Source organism: Mandrillus leucophaeus, unplaced genomic scaffold (assembly GCF_000951045.1).
Source record: "Mandrillus leucophaeus isolate KB7577 unplaced genomic scaffold, Mleu.le_1.0 Scaffold676, whole genome shotgun sequence".
NCBI classification, from domain to species: Eukaryota; Metazoa; Chordata; class Mammalia; order Primates; family Cercopithecidae; genus Mandrillus; species Mandrillus leucophaeus.
In genome coordinates, this window is record NW_012107319.1 from 973,519 (window position 1) to 990,870 (window position 17,352).

At 38.4% G+C, this 17,352-nt stretch overlaps 1 protein-coding gene across 1 annotated transcript in view; it reads right to left on the minus strand.

Moving 5' to 3' along the window:
- DST (dystonin) overlaps nucleotides 1-17,352 on the minus strand; it is a 504,672-nt gene that overhangs the window by 108,165 nt on the left and 379,155 nt on the right. The window contains 6 exon segments of the mRNA XM_012002056.1: nucleotides 3,286-3,412; nucleotides 4,363-4,519; nucleotides 6,604-6,770; nucleotides 7,248-7,565; nucleotides 8,175-8,383; nucleotides 13,299-13,422. Of these exon segments, the coding sequence (XP_011857446.1) occupies nucleotides 3,286-3,412; nucleotides 4,363-4,519; nucleotides 6,604-6,770; nucleotides 7,248-7,565; nucleotides 8,175-8,383; nucleotides 13,299-13,422 (1,102 nt within the window).

Below are 17,352 nucleotides of genomic sequence, written 5' to 3' on the forward strand. Positions count from 1 at the left end.
CGATCTCGGCTAACTGCAAGCTTCGCCTCCTGGGTTCATGCCATTCTCCCGCATCAGCCACCCAAGTAGCTGGTACTACAGGCACCCGCCACCTAGTCCAACTAATTTTTGTATTTTTAGTAAAGACGGGGTTTCACCATGTTAACCAGGATGGTCTTGATCTCCTGACCTCATGATCCAACCACCTCGCCTCCCAAAGTGCCAGGATTACAGGCGTGAACCACCGCAACCAGCTAAGAGTTCCTCTTTTTCTATTGTTTGGAATAGTTTCAGAAGGAATGTTAGTAGCTATTCTTTGTACCTCTGGTGGAATTCAGCTATGAATCTGTCTGGTCCTGGGCTTTTTTTGGTTGGTAGGCTATTAATTACTACCTCAGCTTCAGAACTTATTGGTGTATTCAGGCATCTTCCAGATGTCAGCCGGAGCTCTCCTGTATGAGGTGTCTGTCCACCCCTGCTGGGAGGTGTCTCCCAGTCAAGAGGCACGGGGGTCAGGGACCCACTTGAGGCGGCAGTCTGTTCCTTAGCAGAGCTGGAGCGCTGTGCTGGGAGATCCGCTGCTCTCTTCAGAGCCATCAGGCAGGGACGTTTAAGTCTGCTGAAGCTGCGCCCACAGCCGCCCCTTCCCCCAGGTGCTCTGTCCCAGGGAGATGGGGGTTTTATCTGTAAGTCCCTGACTGGGGCTGCTGCCTTTTTTTCAGAGATGCATCGCCCAGAGAGGAGGAATCTAGAGAGGCAGTCTGGCTACAGCGGCTTTATTGAGCTGTGGTGGGCTCTGCACAGTTCGAACCTCCCTGGCAGTTTGTTTACACTGGGAGGGGAAAACCACCTACTTAAGCCTCAGTAATGGTGGACGCCCCTCCTCTCACCAAGCTCAAGCACTCCAGGTTGACTTCAGAGGGCTGTGCTGGCAGCGAGAATTTCAAGCCAGTGGATCATAGCTTGCTGAGCTCCGTGGGGGTGGGACCTGCTGAGCTAGACCACTTGGCTCCCTGGCTTCAGCCCCCTTTCCAAGGGAGTGAATGATTCTGTCTTGCTGGTATTCCAGGCGTTACTGCAGTATGGAAAAAAAAACTCCTGCAGCTAGTTCAGTGTCTGCTCAAACGGCCACCCAGTTTTGTGCTTGAAACCCAGGGCCCTGGTGGTGTAGGCACCCAAGGGAATCTCCTGGTCTGTGAGTTGAGAAGACCATAGGAAAAGTGTAGTATCTGGGTCAGAATGCACCATTCCTCAAGGCACAGTCCCTTACAGCTTCCCTTGGCTAGGGGAAGGAGTTTCCCACCCCCTTGCGCTTCCCAGGTGAGGCAACGCCCCACCCTGCTTCTGCTCACCCTCCGTGGGCTGCACCCACTGTCTAACCAGCCCCAGTGAGATGAGCTGAGTACCTCAGTTGGAAATGCAGAAATCAACCACCTTCTGCATTGATTTCGCTGGGAGCTGCAGACTGGAGCTGTTCCTATTCAGCCATCTTGCCAGTCACCTCTCACTTTATTGTTAAAATTATCTTAATGATAAAGGTCCTGAAGCTCAGAAGGTACTCAGTATATAAGTGTGTTGAACAATGCATATGTGACTGACAAGAGTATCTGCCTTACTTAAGGACTGAAAATTGTCTGGTGCAGTTAACACAGTGCTATTATGGGCTTAATGCAGGCAGAATAATTTTTTTAAATACGTAAGAAGTTGAAAGTAAAAAAGAAAATAAACAAATCGATTATTAAACCCATATTACGTCAACACGAAGAGAGAGCATGGTGGTTAGGAGTACCTAGGTCTTGCTGTATAACTTACCTGATTTTAAACTCCAGCCTCATTAATTACTAGCCAGGTGACTGGACAAATGAATCAGCCAAACTGATGGGAATAATAATACCTAACTGTGGGAACCAAACACCAACGTGGGAACCAAAGATCCATTGCTTAGCAAGTAGAAACTAGTCAGTAAGTAGCAAACTAATAGTTCACTTTTATTACATAACAATCTAGCACTGGTACTTTTTCATAATCAGAATATTAAAATATCAGTTAGACTTTCTCATACTAGTATCTATTGGCTACGTATCCAAAACACAAAGACATTTCTCAGATCAACCACATAATAACAAGTCTAAACAGAAACATTAAAACATCTGAATCTTAACTTTGTCCCTTAAAAAAAAATTAAACATGATGGGATTTCAGATGGAAGTAAAAATATCCTGTAGATGCTCAGTACTAATTCCTACCATGCTTGGTAGTTACCAAGAGTCAAAAAAAAAAAAAAAAAAAAAAAATCCCACAACAACAACAAAAAACACTTGATATTTATGGCAAATATAAAGGGGACATGAAGAGCTAAAATAAATGAAGCACAATAGAATTCCTCTTCTTAAAAAAAAAAAAAAAAAAACTTGACATTTCAGGAAATCTGATTAGAAGAAAAAGCAGAAATCATCACACCATTATAATATGGGTAGTCCCTGAAATAGGATTAATAGAGTGGAATAAATGGTTGGCTGAGAAGGGCCCAGCTGGAACATCAGTATCACAATAGGGACAGCTGGGGGGCTGGTCAGACTAGATACCCCACAGAGGATACTCAGAACTCTCAGAAGAAAGATATCAGAGCTGCCTTCTGCCAATTATTTTTTTTTAAAAACTTGTTACTGTATGTTTCAAACTAAAAACTATAACCATAACTTGCTTAAATTAATTTTAGAATCAATATTTACACATGACTCTCTCATTTTATTGAGAAAAGTGGCTTAACCATGAGTTAGATTGTGATACAAATATGCTGGCTCACATACTGCATAACTGTTTACTTTGGGAATGATGTACAGAATGAAATACACAGGAATAAAATAAGAGAGTGTCCACTGTATAGAAAAGGGCCAATTTCCTTCCCTCACTTCTTTCCCAGCTGCCCAGACTCATTTCTTTATCAAATATTACAATTAAATATTTTAAATAGAATTTCAATATATCCATCTAATTAAGGTGAAAAGCAAACAAATTTGAATATGATCTGTTCCCTTCCCCAATATAACATTCCTTATTCTTACATATTAATTTAGCTACATTTTAAATACAGTCTAATAAAATAAAACATAAGAAGGATTTGAAATTTGATTAGTACAGATACATTCCCAACACAGTGTGCTTATAGATGCCATGTTTCTTGCCACTTTCACTTTGTATTTCTGAGGTTATTTTATGCATTAATTTAAAAATAACATACACAAAATTGACATGAGTAAACTCAATGCTTACAGTTTTTGCCATAAATGTAAATAAAGCTCATACCTGATTTAACTGCTGCTATTGCCTTTGCAGGGGTGGTCACAGCACTTATTAAGTTACATAGTGAGATCCCACTGTTGTTTACTTTCTGAATCTCTGGTGTTTTTAAACTCCACTTTTCTTGTAATTTCTTGAGATATAAAAACACATTATTTTTCCATCTTAATATTTTCAAAGTTGCACATTATAATTCAATTTCTTAAACATATCTCAAAGTAGTAATAATTGTAGACCCTGATTTGTGAGGGAGTCAATGAAAGAAAACGGCACTTATTTGTTCCCACAGCCCAGGTGACTGTTAACTCAGTTAACGGTGGGGTATGTATGGCCCATTCTGCCTTCAAAGGTTTCGTAAGTGGCAAGTAAAATCCTAGCCACAGTGGGAGTCAGGCTATTCTTGGCTGCTATGGGTTCCAAAATAACTGTCAACTGTAAGTCTGTAAAACTGTACTAGGTAACAGACCAGTTACAAGATAAAAGGTACTAGGAACAATAAAAATAAATAGGAATTCAGAATTTCATTTTACAGTGTATTTTAATCCTACAAATTTCAATAACTTTTAAACACACACACACACATCCACAAATTTGGAGTGGAAAAAAAAAAAAAATGCCATACTGGTCACAGGTGTTATGCCTTGAGGCAGATGACAAAAGACTTGTGCACTATTTATGCAGGAGATTCAAATAACTTCTCTTTCCGAATACTCGTTATAGTGATACATACAAGCTAGAGTAAAATGCTAAGTGAAGAAGATGTTTTACTTAATATTATGAGAAATGGTATAAAAATTACTGAAACTAAGTAGAGATTTGGTAGGAAAGGAAACTTGATTACTACAATAGTCAGCAACTCATTAATATATTTTTTTAAAAAGCAAATCAACGGAAAAGTTTATGTCCTTTTCCAAAAGAATTAGTTAAGCCCCATGCCATGATTTCCAGAGGGTCAACAAAATATACAGTACATATATGAGGATCAAACTTAGATGATATTAGATCAAAGAAAACTACCATTAGTCTTTTAATCTTTCATTACTGGCACAAATGAAAATTTAGTATTAGATAACAATGATTCACCTTAGTATCTTCCAAAGATTTTCCTAAATCCTCTGCACCAAAAGAAGGCTGCACAATGGGAACTTTTTTTGTTGTTTCTTTTATCCATGACTTCAATGATTTAACAAGAACTTGGAATGCATCCAACTGTTCTTGACAAGAAGTTACAGCTTCTTTTCTACATAACAAAAATCATACAAGAATTTAAGTCACAGAAAGAAGAATAAAATTATTATTCTCATGACACACTTAATGTTAAGAAACCATCTTCCATGTGTACTCTAACCCTTTGATACAGGAGGAAAGGTTTCATAGGTGACAAGTGAAATCAGCTAAATCAGTAGTCCCCAGCCTTTTAGGCACCAGGGACTGGTTTTGTGGAAGACAATTTTTTCCACAGACCAGCTAGAGGGGATGGTTTGGGGATGATTAAAGCACGTTACATTTATTGTGTGCTTTATTTCTATTATTATTACACATTGTAATACATATTAAAATAATTATGCAACTCACCATAATCTAGAATCAGTGGGAGCCCTGAGCTTGTTTTCCTGAACTAGGCAGTCCCATCTGGGGGTGATGGGAGACAGTGGCAGATTATCAGGCATTAGATTCTCATAAGGAGCATGCACCCTAGATCCCTTGCATGCAGTTCACAGTAGGGCTCGTGGTCCTATGAGAGTCTAATGGCTCTAACGATCTGACAGGAGGCAGAGCTCAGGCAGCAATGCAAGTGATGGAGGGCAGCTCTAAATACAGATGAAGCTTTGGTGCCACCACTCACCTCTTACTGTGCGGCCCAGTTCATAATAGGCCATGGACCTGTAGGTACCTCAGGGGTTAGGGAACCCCTGAGCTAAATAACTATTGGTCTATTTCTCAGGCAAGGTTCATAAAGATAGGAGTATTCAAGAAATCTGTAGCCTGTATATAATGGCACTCTTTATAATGCTACATAAGCGCTAAGAATACACAAACAGTTTCAACATTATTTAAATTCAATGAGCTTTGATCTGTCCACTTTATGTGATGCTGAATGCCAGCAGGCACAGAACCAGAAGGGAAAGGTTGACAATCACTGACATGAGGAAAACATAATGCCACCTAGTGGTTTCTACACTATACTACAGTCATGTTTATGGATGGATAAACTGGGGCAGGCAGTCCAGCTTAAAGTCTCCCAAAATGAGATGAAACCTAGTGACTGGAGAATGTTCATGTGTGCCTCCCCTACAGAGACTCAGGAAACTCCCTGGTGAACTGTATGGGTTGTTCTGTATGCTTGGCACCATGGAGGCAGTACACATGCCCAGCACATGAACAACTGTGAGGATAGTTAACATTTGGCATGTGGATGACACGTACACATATGCAAGCGTGCAGAACACTGGCAAATACAAATGCACTGCAGCTGGATTAATTACTGATGACTACATTATTTTAAAGTTGACCCATTTGAAAGAAGAAACGACCTAGATATCACCTAAGAAAACCAAGAACGTTTCTTCTATGCAATGTGAATTAAATACCACATGACAGGATGGAACACATAGCTCTGTGAGAAATAAAGGCAGCACTCAAACATTTCAGGTAGAGAATTCTGAAGAAATAAAGAAGAGTAGTTGGAAGAGAAATGACTTTTCTATGTTTTGAGGCTTTTCTATATAAACTTTAGCAAAATCCAATGTATATTCTAAACTAACACAAGATCAGAAACACAAAAACTCAATCACAAGGTCCTGTATAGCTTTTTAGCTCAACTTAGGTTCATTCACTTGTTTCTAATCTTGTTTTTTCACAGTTTCCTATCTCATCTACTGCTCTTTAAAAAGTAAACTATTATATTAAAAAGGCCATATTGAAACTGCACATCGTTTGTGAGTTGAGCTCACAAAGCAAAGAACCACGAGCTGTTTTTCAAGGTTATTTCTGCCTTTGCAAATAAAAATGTGATATTTGCCATAGGCTTCAGAGACTACAGCAAGTTTAGATCATTTTCAGTAATATACTACCACCATCATTTTTCTTATGTAACATTTTCCACTTTTATGTAAGAAGTATTGAATTTTCCTCCTAAATGTTAAACCAAATAATGTAATTTTAATAGCAAACAATGATCAAAATATAAAAACATTTATAAAGTAGCCCTATGCTTATTCTCAAGTTTTCAAAATTGTTTCAGTTATCTATATAAGTAAATATAAGTATCTCACTCTAATTAATATAAATAGAATAAAATACAATTTTTAAAGTGGTACTTACTTTTCTTTGATGGTATCTTCCATTTCCTTGAATTTCTTTGACAAATTATTTGTTTTTTCAAAAACCAAAGCCTTATCACTTGGTAAGCCATGGCTGGATATCTCCTTCAAGAGACTATGCAAAACTTCAAGATCTTTCTTGTGTTCTAAAAATTCAGAAGTTGATTCCTACAAAGCATTAAGATATTTAGTCAATATAAATATTGCTAGATCTTCAAATGGCATTCCATTCAGAGATCTGTACGGAATCAGAATGGCTCTATTCATAATTTCACATAAGAATGAGTCTGCCTATGGCCAGTATTCTAAATATAATAAACATGCAAATAGGCTTGAAAGAGAACACAGTAAATATTATTTGATTTAAAATGCATTCTATATTTTGTCTCTTTGTGGTTTCTGGTACGTAAGATGATACTTATACTACCTATGATATGTGTGATAAATGATATTTATTTCCAACCAATCAGCAAAGGCTTCAAGGAAAAGATAAGGTTTGAGATTTTTAAAGGAGTAAAACATAGATCTTTACTGATCTATAAGCAATTAAAATGATTGCCAATTATAATTCTGGCAATAAGTATATCAGTTTGCCCTAACTATTAATCTATCTGATTAGCCTCCTGAGTAGTAAGGAAGACATACCTGCATATACTGAGACAATTCAGTAACATCTTTTCCTGGCACATCTACTTCAGTAAGAGCCTGAGTTTTTGTTTCTAAAAATGTTTGGAGCTTTTCTGAGAGGTTCTCAAACAGTTCTACTTTGGTTTTTAGTTCCTCCATTTTAGCAAGAGTTTCTTTGTGTTTATGACTTGCTTCTGAAAACCGAGCACACAAGTCTTTCATTTTGGCTTGCAGTGAGGATGCAGTGGATGGATCTGTTGTTTCCATAAATTTCTTCACTTTTTCATTCATGGCATTTATACTGCTCTGACGACCTGCAATATCCTGTTCCAACATCTAAAATAAACCAAGTATTGCATATGTTTTATTATTATGTTTACCAATAATGTGACAGAATTTTTTAAAATGACTATTCCTAACAACATAAGCTTGCACAACCTGTGACTAGGAAGGTTAACCGTTGAAACTGAATGACAAGTTTGATCTGTCCCTTGAGGAATGCCATCCTAAACCTCTCCGAGAGAGTGAAGAACAGCTGGCTAGTTGCTTGAATGAGGCAGGAGGCTGCTGCTACTCAGCAACCCCTAGAATCTAATGGAGCCTGGGGATTAGCCATGGTCCTAATTCTTAAAAGACTAGACAAGACTGATCTGATTAACCTCATGTGCAGCTGGCTGAAACAATGATAAACAAGATAAGACTCAATGTATGCATAAGCCCTCTATAAGAAATAATATTCAAGAAAAAGTACACAAAGCCCTTCCTACACTTCTTCACAGATAAACCATTTTACACACTTGATTTTGTGCATTACTTTCCACACTCACATTCAGTAAATGTCTCTTTTTCATATCCTTAAATTTATCTTAAATCTATCTATACTTTGAACCTATAAAACTGTTTTTTCAAAAACCTGTAAATGGGACTTTTTTTAAAGTCACTTACAATGTTTTTACTGATGATATCCTGAAGAGCAGCAGAGTTTAAAGGCACTTGACCTTGTTCTTTCAGAGAACTTTCCACACTTCCCATCCAGTCCAGCATTTCATCCAAGCCATCCTGCACACTCAGTGAACGGGTCAAGGTTATCTGGAGTTTTTCATTTCGTTCATTAACAGACTTGGACAGATCCTCGTATCTCCCAACAATGTCATCTACTCCAAACAGATCAGGAAATATTAACAACAAAGTTCTCTTTGCCCTATCCTTTTTCAAAAACACATGAAGGTGAATCATACAATTTCCACATAAAAATTTTAAAAATAAAAAGTTCAATGATAAATTCCTAATGCATAATCAGAGCACCACCTAAAATGTTAAAATATAAAGAAAGAAAAGAGCTCAATGGAAAATGAAAATTGAAATCTTTTTTAAAAAGTTAATATATATCCCATCTGCATTTGAAAAGAGATTTTTTTGGATGCATAAACATTTGAATTGTCTCAGAGAGATGAAAGAATGGTACGAACAGTAAATCTTTGAAATAAATACTGGTTCTCAATCTGACATTTCACATTAGCCATACTTATTGATAATTACTTACGGGGACAAAAAGGTGAGTCGCACACAGCTATTCTCAAGACAATACACAGTTACAAAGATTTATGAAGAATTAACTTCTACATATAAAAATCATCACTCTCTCTCCCTCCCTCACACACACCCATGCTAAGCTTTTGTCATACTTCACAACTTAAGCAAATCACTCGAATGCACAGAAACTGGCAGATGCAAGTAAGTTAAGAAAATAGGCAACAATGAAAATCCATTTAAGTTGAAATTATGCTTCTAAAATATACACTAATTGAATTTATTTAAAAGTTTAACAGCAGACAAAAGAGAAGAATAAACTTAACAGGCTAACCTATCTCATATGAGGATAAACTTTACCTTCAATTCTAAAGATTCAAGGTGCTAAAAAAAAAAACCCTTTCTGGTTTAGTTTTCACTTAACTAAAGTCCCACATGTTCACATCCTACATTCTATATTGTAGACCAATGAAGAGTTTGAACAATAATGGTTTTTAATGTATTCATCTCTTTCTCTCTGGAAAACAATGTTTTAAATGGTGAATTTGTCACTTATTGTCCAAGAAGTTGAAAAATAGTTTAATTATTTCTGAATGCTTTAGTCTTACACATTGTAGAAAGCTTCAGTAGGGAAAAGCTGTGTCCTGAAACATCTCTATAAAATGAAATATCTTACTGGCTTGTGTTTGGACCATGAAACATAATCTATACAACAAAATAATATAATTGTTCTAATGCTACATCATGAGAAAACATCTTGAACATTTTCACTGAAGTGAGAGGTTAAGTTTGGATGATTTAAAGAGAAAATCATGCTCCTCTTACTAAAACACAATGAAGCCCATCAGCATACTGAGTGGGGAGGGAGACAGCATTTAATATGCAGGAAAATGCTGTCAGCAGAGGAAACAAGCAGTTGTTCAAAAATAAGCTCTAAACAATAGATGCTGGAGACTACTAGTTGGGGGAGAGAGGTGGGAAGGTAAGGGCTGAAAAACTACCTATTGCAGACTATCTCATTACCTGGGTGATGGGTTAGATCATATGCCAAACCTCAGCATCATACAATATACCTTTCTAACAAACCTGCATATGTACCCTCTGATTCTGAAATAAAAGTTGAAGAAAAAAATGAGCTCTAATTTGGAAACTCACAAGAGCACATGCTCTGAATGACAGCTTGAGGTTGGCAGGTTAGCGACTTCTCAGTTGGGCAACCGCATCAACAGGGTAAGTAAAATCAGTGATCTGTTCGGCCATAATAAGTGACTTCCCAAGGAAAGCCAGCTAGTTTCATATAATTAACAGATCTGAGTGTTACTGTTTGCTGTAGAATAAATGTGTCCCCCAAAATTCATATACTGGTGCCAAAGTCCCAATGTGATAGTGTTGGGTGGTGGGGCCTTTGGAAGATGTGATATTATCATATAAGAAATATTTGGTCTCTGACCATAGCTCTTGACATAAAGTTCCTATAATCCTTCTGATTTCCTCAGTAATACAGACACTAAGGACAATCTTTTGTTCTGATATTTGGTCATTGACCCCAGTTCCTGACACAGAGTTCCTAAGACCTTTGTGATTTCCTGAGTGATAGGAGTGTATGACAGAGCTCCTAAATCCCTCGGAATTTCCTGAGTGAGGGGCATCTTTTGTTTGAATGAAGTGATGCCTGGTGCCTTCTGGATAGTCTTAGGGTAGGGGGAGCAGGGGAGAGTGGCAGATGTTGCCAGGGAACCAACCATGTGATTAGACAGTTGGAACTGTCACCCTCTCAACCTCTGAGGAGGGAAGAGGGGCTGAAGGTTGAGTTGCTACCAATGGCCAATGATGCAATCAATCATGCTTATGTAATGAAGCTGCCATAAAAACCCAATAGGATTGGTTCGGGGAGCTTCTGAATAGCTGAACACATGGAGTCCTGGGGGTGGCACGCCTATAGAGGGCATAGAAATTCTGCTCCCCTCGTCCCATACCTCACTCTGTATATCTCTTCCATCTGGCTGTTCATCTGTATCCGTTGTAATATCCTTTATACTAAGTGGGTAAATGTAAGTAAAGTCTTTCTCTGAGTTCTGTGAGTCACTCTTGCAAATTAACTGAACCTGAGGAGGGTCAAGGGAACCCTAATTTATAGCTGATCATTCTGAAATACGGATCACAATTTGGGACTTGTGATTGGTATCTGAAGTGGGGATAGCATTATGAGACTGACCCCTTAACCTGTGGGGTCTGAAGCTAATTCCAGGTAGACAGTGTCAGAATTGAATTGAATTGAATTGAATTACGGGACATCCAGCTGGTATCTGTTGGAGAATTGTTTGGTGTATGGGGAGAAATACACACACACATCTGGTCACAGAACTGTTCTGTGTCATGATCAATGGTGTATGAGAGTGAGTAGCAAAAACACTCAGATTTTTTCTCTCTCTCTGAGGAGGTAATTAGGTCATGAGTGTAGAGCCTGTGTGAATGGGATTAGCGCCCTTAGAAGAAGAAACAGGAGAGAAATGATGTCGCTCCACCACTCTCTACCAGCAAGATAGCAGCCATCTATAAGCCAGGAAAAGGGCCCTCACCAGAACCCGACCATACTGGCACCCTGATCTCTGACTTCCAGCCTCCAGAACTATGAGAAATAAATGTATGTTGTTTAAGGTATCTGGACGATGGTATTTTTGTTATAGTAGCCTATATGAAGACACTGTTTAGTTTGTACTTCTTAGTGATAAAATATTGTCACTGAAGTAAATTCTTGACTTTAGTAAAATAAAAATTATTTTAGAAAAAGGTACAAAAATCTACTATAAGAATGTTATTTTCTTAAATCATTGGTTTTCTTAGAAGTCAGAAAGATCTTAGAGAAACTCCTCTATACCTTAGTTTCACACATTTCCTAGAAAATTATGCCAGAAGTTTTAGTTTTAAAATAATGTAACAAATGAATTTTAAGCAACTAAAAGTGAAACTATGTACACTTAACAATGAGAAAAAATATCAAAATGCCTCTTCAAATAACAGAAATACAAATAAGATAGTCTGTCTTTCTCCTTCATATCCTTATACCCAAATCCTCATAGCACTGGTATCTAAGGTGGATATATGAGATGCTGCACTGGGACAGAGGAACAAAATGTTAGAACTTCCATTCATATTTTCATTTTATACTTTAAAACTCTATACTTGTGTTTCATAATTATAACACATATGATATAATAATATAGTAATATGTTCATATGACTTATAAATATATCTGCATGTATGGGGATGCAGGCTGAAGATAAATTTTTGATGGGGGTACATAATAAAAAACATCTGGATATGTGTAAGAATAAAATACAGGGTTTCCCTTCTACACAGTGATCTTAAAAGAGCTAAGTTCCATTCTTCTCTTCAAATAAAATTTCAACTCAGATCTTAATTCATGCTCTATTTAGGGCAAAACATATGTCTAATCATCTGTTGTGGAATATTTTTACTTCACATATTCACACATAGAAATATACAATAACATTAAATATTGTGAAAAGCAGGGCAGTAAAAACAAAAAATACATATGTAAGATAGTAAAAAATATATATTGATAATCCACTGCATATTTGATATAAACTAAATACTGTGGGTAGATACAAAGATAATATACAATAGCTCTTTTCTCAAGAAACACATTAATCACAAACTCTTGGGCTTGAATGATCCTCCCCAAATGTTGGGATTACAGGTGTGAGCTTCTGCACCTGGCCTGAGAGATGTGCTTTGAGAAGTCTTCCCACTTCTCTGTGTTCTAGAATTTTTTTATTGGCCGCACTCAAATTGAGAATTCAGTTACCCCAATTCTTCAGTGATAATAGAAACTTGATTACGGCTGTAGTGGTACTTTTGTGCACAAAACATTTGGGGAGGATTATTTAAGCCCAAGAGTTTGAGACTAGCCTGGACAATATAGTGAGACCTCATCTCTACAAAAAAAATTTTTTAAATTAGCTGGGCATGATAGAGCACTGCTGTAATCCTCACTTCGCGGGAGGCTGAGATGGGGAAGTCAAAGCTGCAGTGAGACATGACTGTGCCACTCCACTCAGCCTGAGCAATAAAGTCACCCCGTCTCTAAAAATAAATAAATTCAATTTGATTCAATTAAGCACATCTTTCAACCTCTTAAACCCATGTTCCCACTATTGATAAAGACTTTTGGCCTTAAGTTGAAAGCCTTCCTCTGCCCAATCCCATCGACCAAGAGAATTTTGTGAAGTTCTACTTCCTGTGGTGGACATTATGTAGTGAGTTTCTGTTACGTTTTCTAAATATCAAATTTAAATTTAAATATACTATCTTCAAGACACATAGCTCCTGCCCCTAAGATTCTAATATACCTGCCAAAGAAGGCATGCCTTTTCCCAGATTCAGGAACACCATTTCACAGAGAAAGAGCACACAGAACACAATCTATAACTAGTGAACATTTTTCTCCGTATCTATTAGGACACCTTTCTTCAGAATTTACCTGTGAGACAGGAAGCAAGGACATGAATATCTTACCAAGTGTTTTCTGGATATCATTCTTGGCTGGAAGTAAAGATCCCCTGGCATCTAAAAGCACTTCAGCCGTTTTCTTCAGTTTCTCTACAGCAACCTGCTGACTTGATATCTGTCCTTGCAGAGCCTGTAGGATTAAATGCTTTTCAATTATACTCAGTAGGACTAAATAATAGATTTCTAATGTGGACAAAATGATTTCTAATAAGATAAAGTAAAATTGGACAGAATAAACTTCTCATCATACCAACTTTCATCATCAACTTACTCCAGAGTTCTTAGAAAAAGGCCAGTTATAAAGCAGCATTAGCAAAAGCATCAGCCAGTCTGGATAATACAAATTAAGTTGTGAAATAAACCCTTAAGCATATGTTCATAATAATTTCCCTGGTTCCTGGTCATACAATCCTCTAACTTTATCCCTTGAGTTACCTCTTAACCCCTACTTCTAGGCTTTGCACAATACCCCAACTACTACTAAAACGAACAACAAAAAAAAATTTGAGACCATTTTTGACTCCAGGTAAGGAGATAAATAAGCTCGCCCAAATCAGTAGATCCTGAGTCAATACTGAGTCATATTTATTTCTGTTAATTCAATAAAAGTTACTGAACATCTAACAAAATCAAAAAGTCTTGCTACATTTTGTGAACAAATAAAAATAAAAATGGACATGAAGCTTACTTTCAGGGATTTTATGGTCTGAGGCAGGAAGTGGTAAGTGCCACAGGTGAGTATGAAAAAATGCTACTGGAAGTTAACAGGAAAAAAAAAATGGGAGGGAAATGAGGGCCACCTCAATGGTAGTGACACTGAGATGGCTCTTTAAGAAAGTGTGGATTTGGGAGAACAACTCCCTGCAGAACAAACAGAAGACACAAAGATGAGGACAGAAAAATCACAGGAGAAGGGGAGAGTCCAATTCAGTTTGACAATGCGTACGGGTGAGTAAATAGAAATAGGCCTGGAAAGGCCTCAAACGTCAGGCTAAGGCGTGTACATTTCATCTCACAGCAATGGGGACTTACGCAGGGCTTTTGGGTAAGGGGTTGACATGCTCAGGGCTGTCCTACAGAAAGGCTAAATTTGTGGCACTGCATGGGAAAAATCCAACAGAAATGAAAGAAAGCAAAGATACCAGTTGGGGACAACTTCAGCAGTAACAAAACAGTGAGGACTACTGAAGGCCGAGGGCTGAAGACAACTTCACTGTTCGGTCTGTTTGGACTGAGAAGGCGGAATTAGTTAGAGTTGGGAAGAGTCCAAAGGACTTGGTAACACTATGTAAAGTTGTGTTACCCGCTATGGTAGCTACCAACTACATGTAGCTTTTAAAATTTAAATTAATTGAAATTTTAAACAATTAAAAATTCCATTTCTCGGTTACACTGGCCACATTTCAAGTGCTAAGTAGCCACTGTGGCTAGTGGCTACCAATTGAACACAGCAGAGTACCACTGGCGTGGTGGCTCACACTTGTAATCCCAACGCTTTTTGGGAGGCCAAGTTGGGAAGATCACTTGAGGCCAGGAGTTCAAGATCAGCCTAGGTAATAAAGTGAGACCTTGTCTTTACAAAAAAATTAAAAAATTATCCAGGCATGGTAGTCTGTGCCTGTAGTCTCAATTACTCAGGAGGCTGAGGCAGGAAGACCGCTTGAGCCCAGGAATTTGAGGCTGCAGTGGGCTATGATCATGCTACTGTTAACTCCAGCCTGGGTGGCAGAGTGAGATTCCCACTTTCTTAAAATAAATAAATAAATAAATAAAAATTTAAAAAAATAAAAAATTTCATCATCACAGAATGTTCTATTAGACAGCACTGCTGTAGGGAGCAGGAACAAAGGATAAGAGGAGACAAGAGTAGAAATGTCCAAAGATTTTGAGCCTAGGTAATCAGTGGAATTTACTTTTGCTTTCTTTTTTTGGGGGGCGGGGGGGAGGACAGAGTCTCACTCTGTCGCCCAGGCTGGAGGGCAGTAGTACAATCTCGGCTCACTGAAGCCTCGACCTCCCAAGCTCAGGTGATCCTCCCACCTGAACCTCCCAATTAGCTAGAACCATAGGTATATGCCATCATGCCCAGCTAATTATTTTGTATCTTTTGTAGAGCCAGGGTTTTGCCACGTTGCCCAGTCTGGTCTCAAACTCCTGGGCTCAAGCAATCCTCCTGCCTCGGCCGTCCAAAGTGCTGGGATTACAGGAATGTGCCAATGCTCCCTGCCAATTAGTGGAATTTATTTTAAAAAAAAAAAAAAAAAAAGTGAGAGCAAGCTTAGAGTAAAGGAATGCCTGTTTTGGAATTCATGATTTCAAAGTGCTTTTGGGACCCTCGTCCAGAAGGAAACAGCAAAACTGGAAATGAGAGAGACTTGGAACCCAAACTGGAAACAGACACAGAGAATTGGAAGTCAAGACACATGATGTGACTCCCAAACAAGAAAGCACAGGCATGCCAGAGAAGGAGATTCTAAAGAATCATGGAGAATATTTATATATAAGTGATGGGGAGAAGAATAAAAAAAGAACACATGTAATTGGTGGGGTGGAAATGGGCCCAGAACAACTCCGTCCCCAAAGATTAAAGGAAGAGAGAAGTGGAAAAGGTTAACAGTGTCAATTGCTTCGGAAAGGATAATGTAAACTGAAAGACTAATGAGTCCTGGATTTTAATGAATAGCGGTCCCTGCATATCTCTGAGTGAACAGATGTGGCTCAACAATGGGAAGGAAGAAAAAAAAGGTAGAAGCAGAAGCCATAGATACGTCTTCCAGAAGTTGGACCCTGCATTTCTAACAGCTCTGACAGATCTCTGCAAAAGTGGGCTGCCTGGCCACACAGGTCTATCCCCGGCCTTAATTTCTCTTAAGCAACTCACGCTCCTCTTCTACTCTTTCATTTGGATTTCAAAGCCCCCAGTGTCCAATTGTAGATGTGAACTCATCCTTGGCCATGGGCCTAGCTTTCCAAGTGCCTCTTGAGTGTTTCCATCTGGGTGTATGCAGTCACCTCCAACTCAAAAAAGCTAAATCTGAACTCATCATCTCATTCTCTGTACCTGTACTTTCTCCTGGGATATATCTACCTACCCAAGTAGTCAACCTGAAGTTCCTCCTAGATTCCATCCTAAGGCTTCTTTTCCACATGCAAATCAACCATTTAAAGCTTTTTTTCCACACATGCAAATCAATCAACAATTTTACCTGCTTAATATTTTTTAAAAGTCAGCTTTTGCTCCATATTTCTGTATCATTACAGGATAATCTCTCACTTGGATTGTTGAAAAAAGAATCCTGTGTTCCTTTCTCCAATCACTTCTCTAATATAGCTGCTAATGTGTTCTATCTAAAATACATATCTGACCACATGTCACCCCGATATAGTTTGGATATCTGTCCCCGCCCAGATCTCATGTTGAAATGCAATCCTCAACGCTCAAGGTAGAATCTGGTGGGAGGTGATTTCTTATGAATGATTTACCATCATCATCGTGGTGCTGTCCTCAAGACAGTGAGTGAATTCTAGCAAGATCTGGTCATTTAAAAGTATGTAGCACTTCCTCACTGCCCCCATCTCTCTCTCTTTCTCTCTCTCCTCTCTCTTACTTGCTTCTGCTTTTGCCATGTCACATGCCTGCTCCTGCTTTGCTTTGCACGGTGAGTAAAAGTTCCCTGAGGCCTCCCCAGAAGCTGCGCGATGTCAGTGCCATGCTTGTACAGCCTGTAGAATTGTGAGCCAACTAAATCTCTTTTCTTTATAAATTACCCAGCTTCAAGTATTTCATTATAGCAACACAAGAACACCCAAATATAACCCCCTGTTAAAATCTCTTAGTAGTCTCCCTTCACAAAAAGGCCAAGACTTGAGCATGCTACAAAAGGTCCAACGAAACCTATTCCCTAATTCTACCTTCAATCTCAACTTTCTGTTCCAGAAATGTCCAACACAGCTATTTCTTAGCTATTTATTCATGCTGGACCCAATGTCTTAGTAACTCTACATATCAACTTTTTCATGCAACCTTCCCCCATCATCCTGAACTTGGCTCTTATTCACC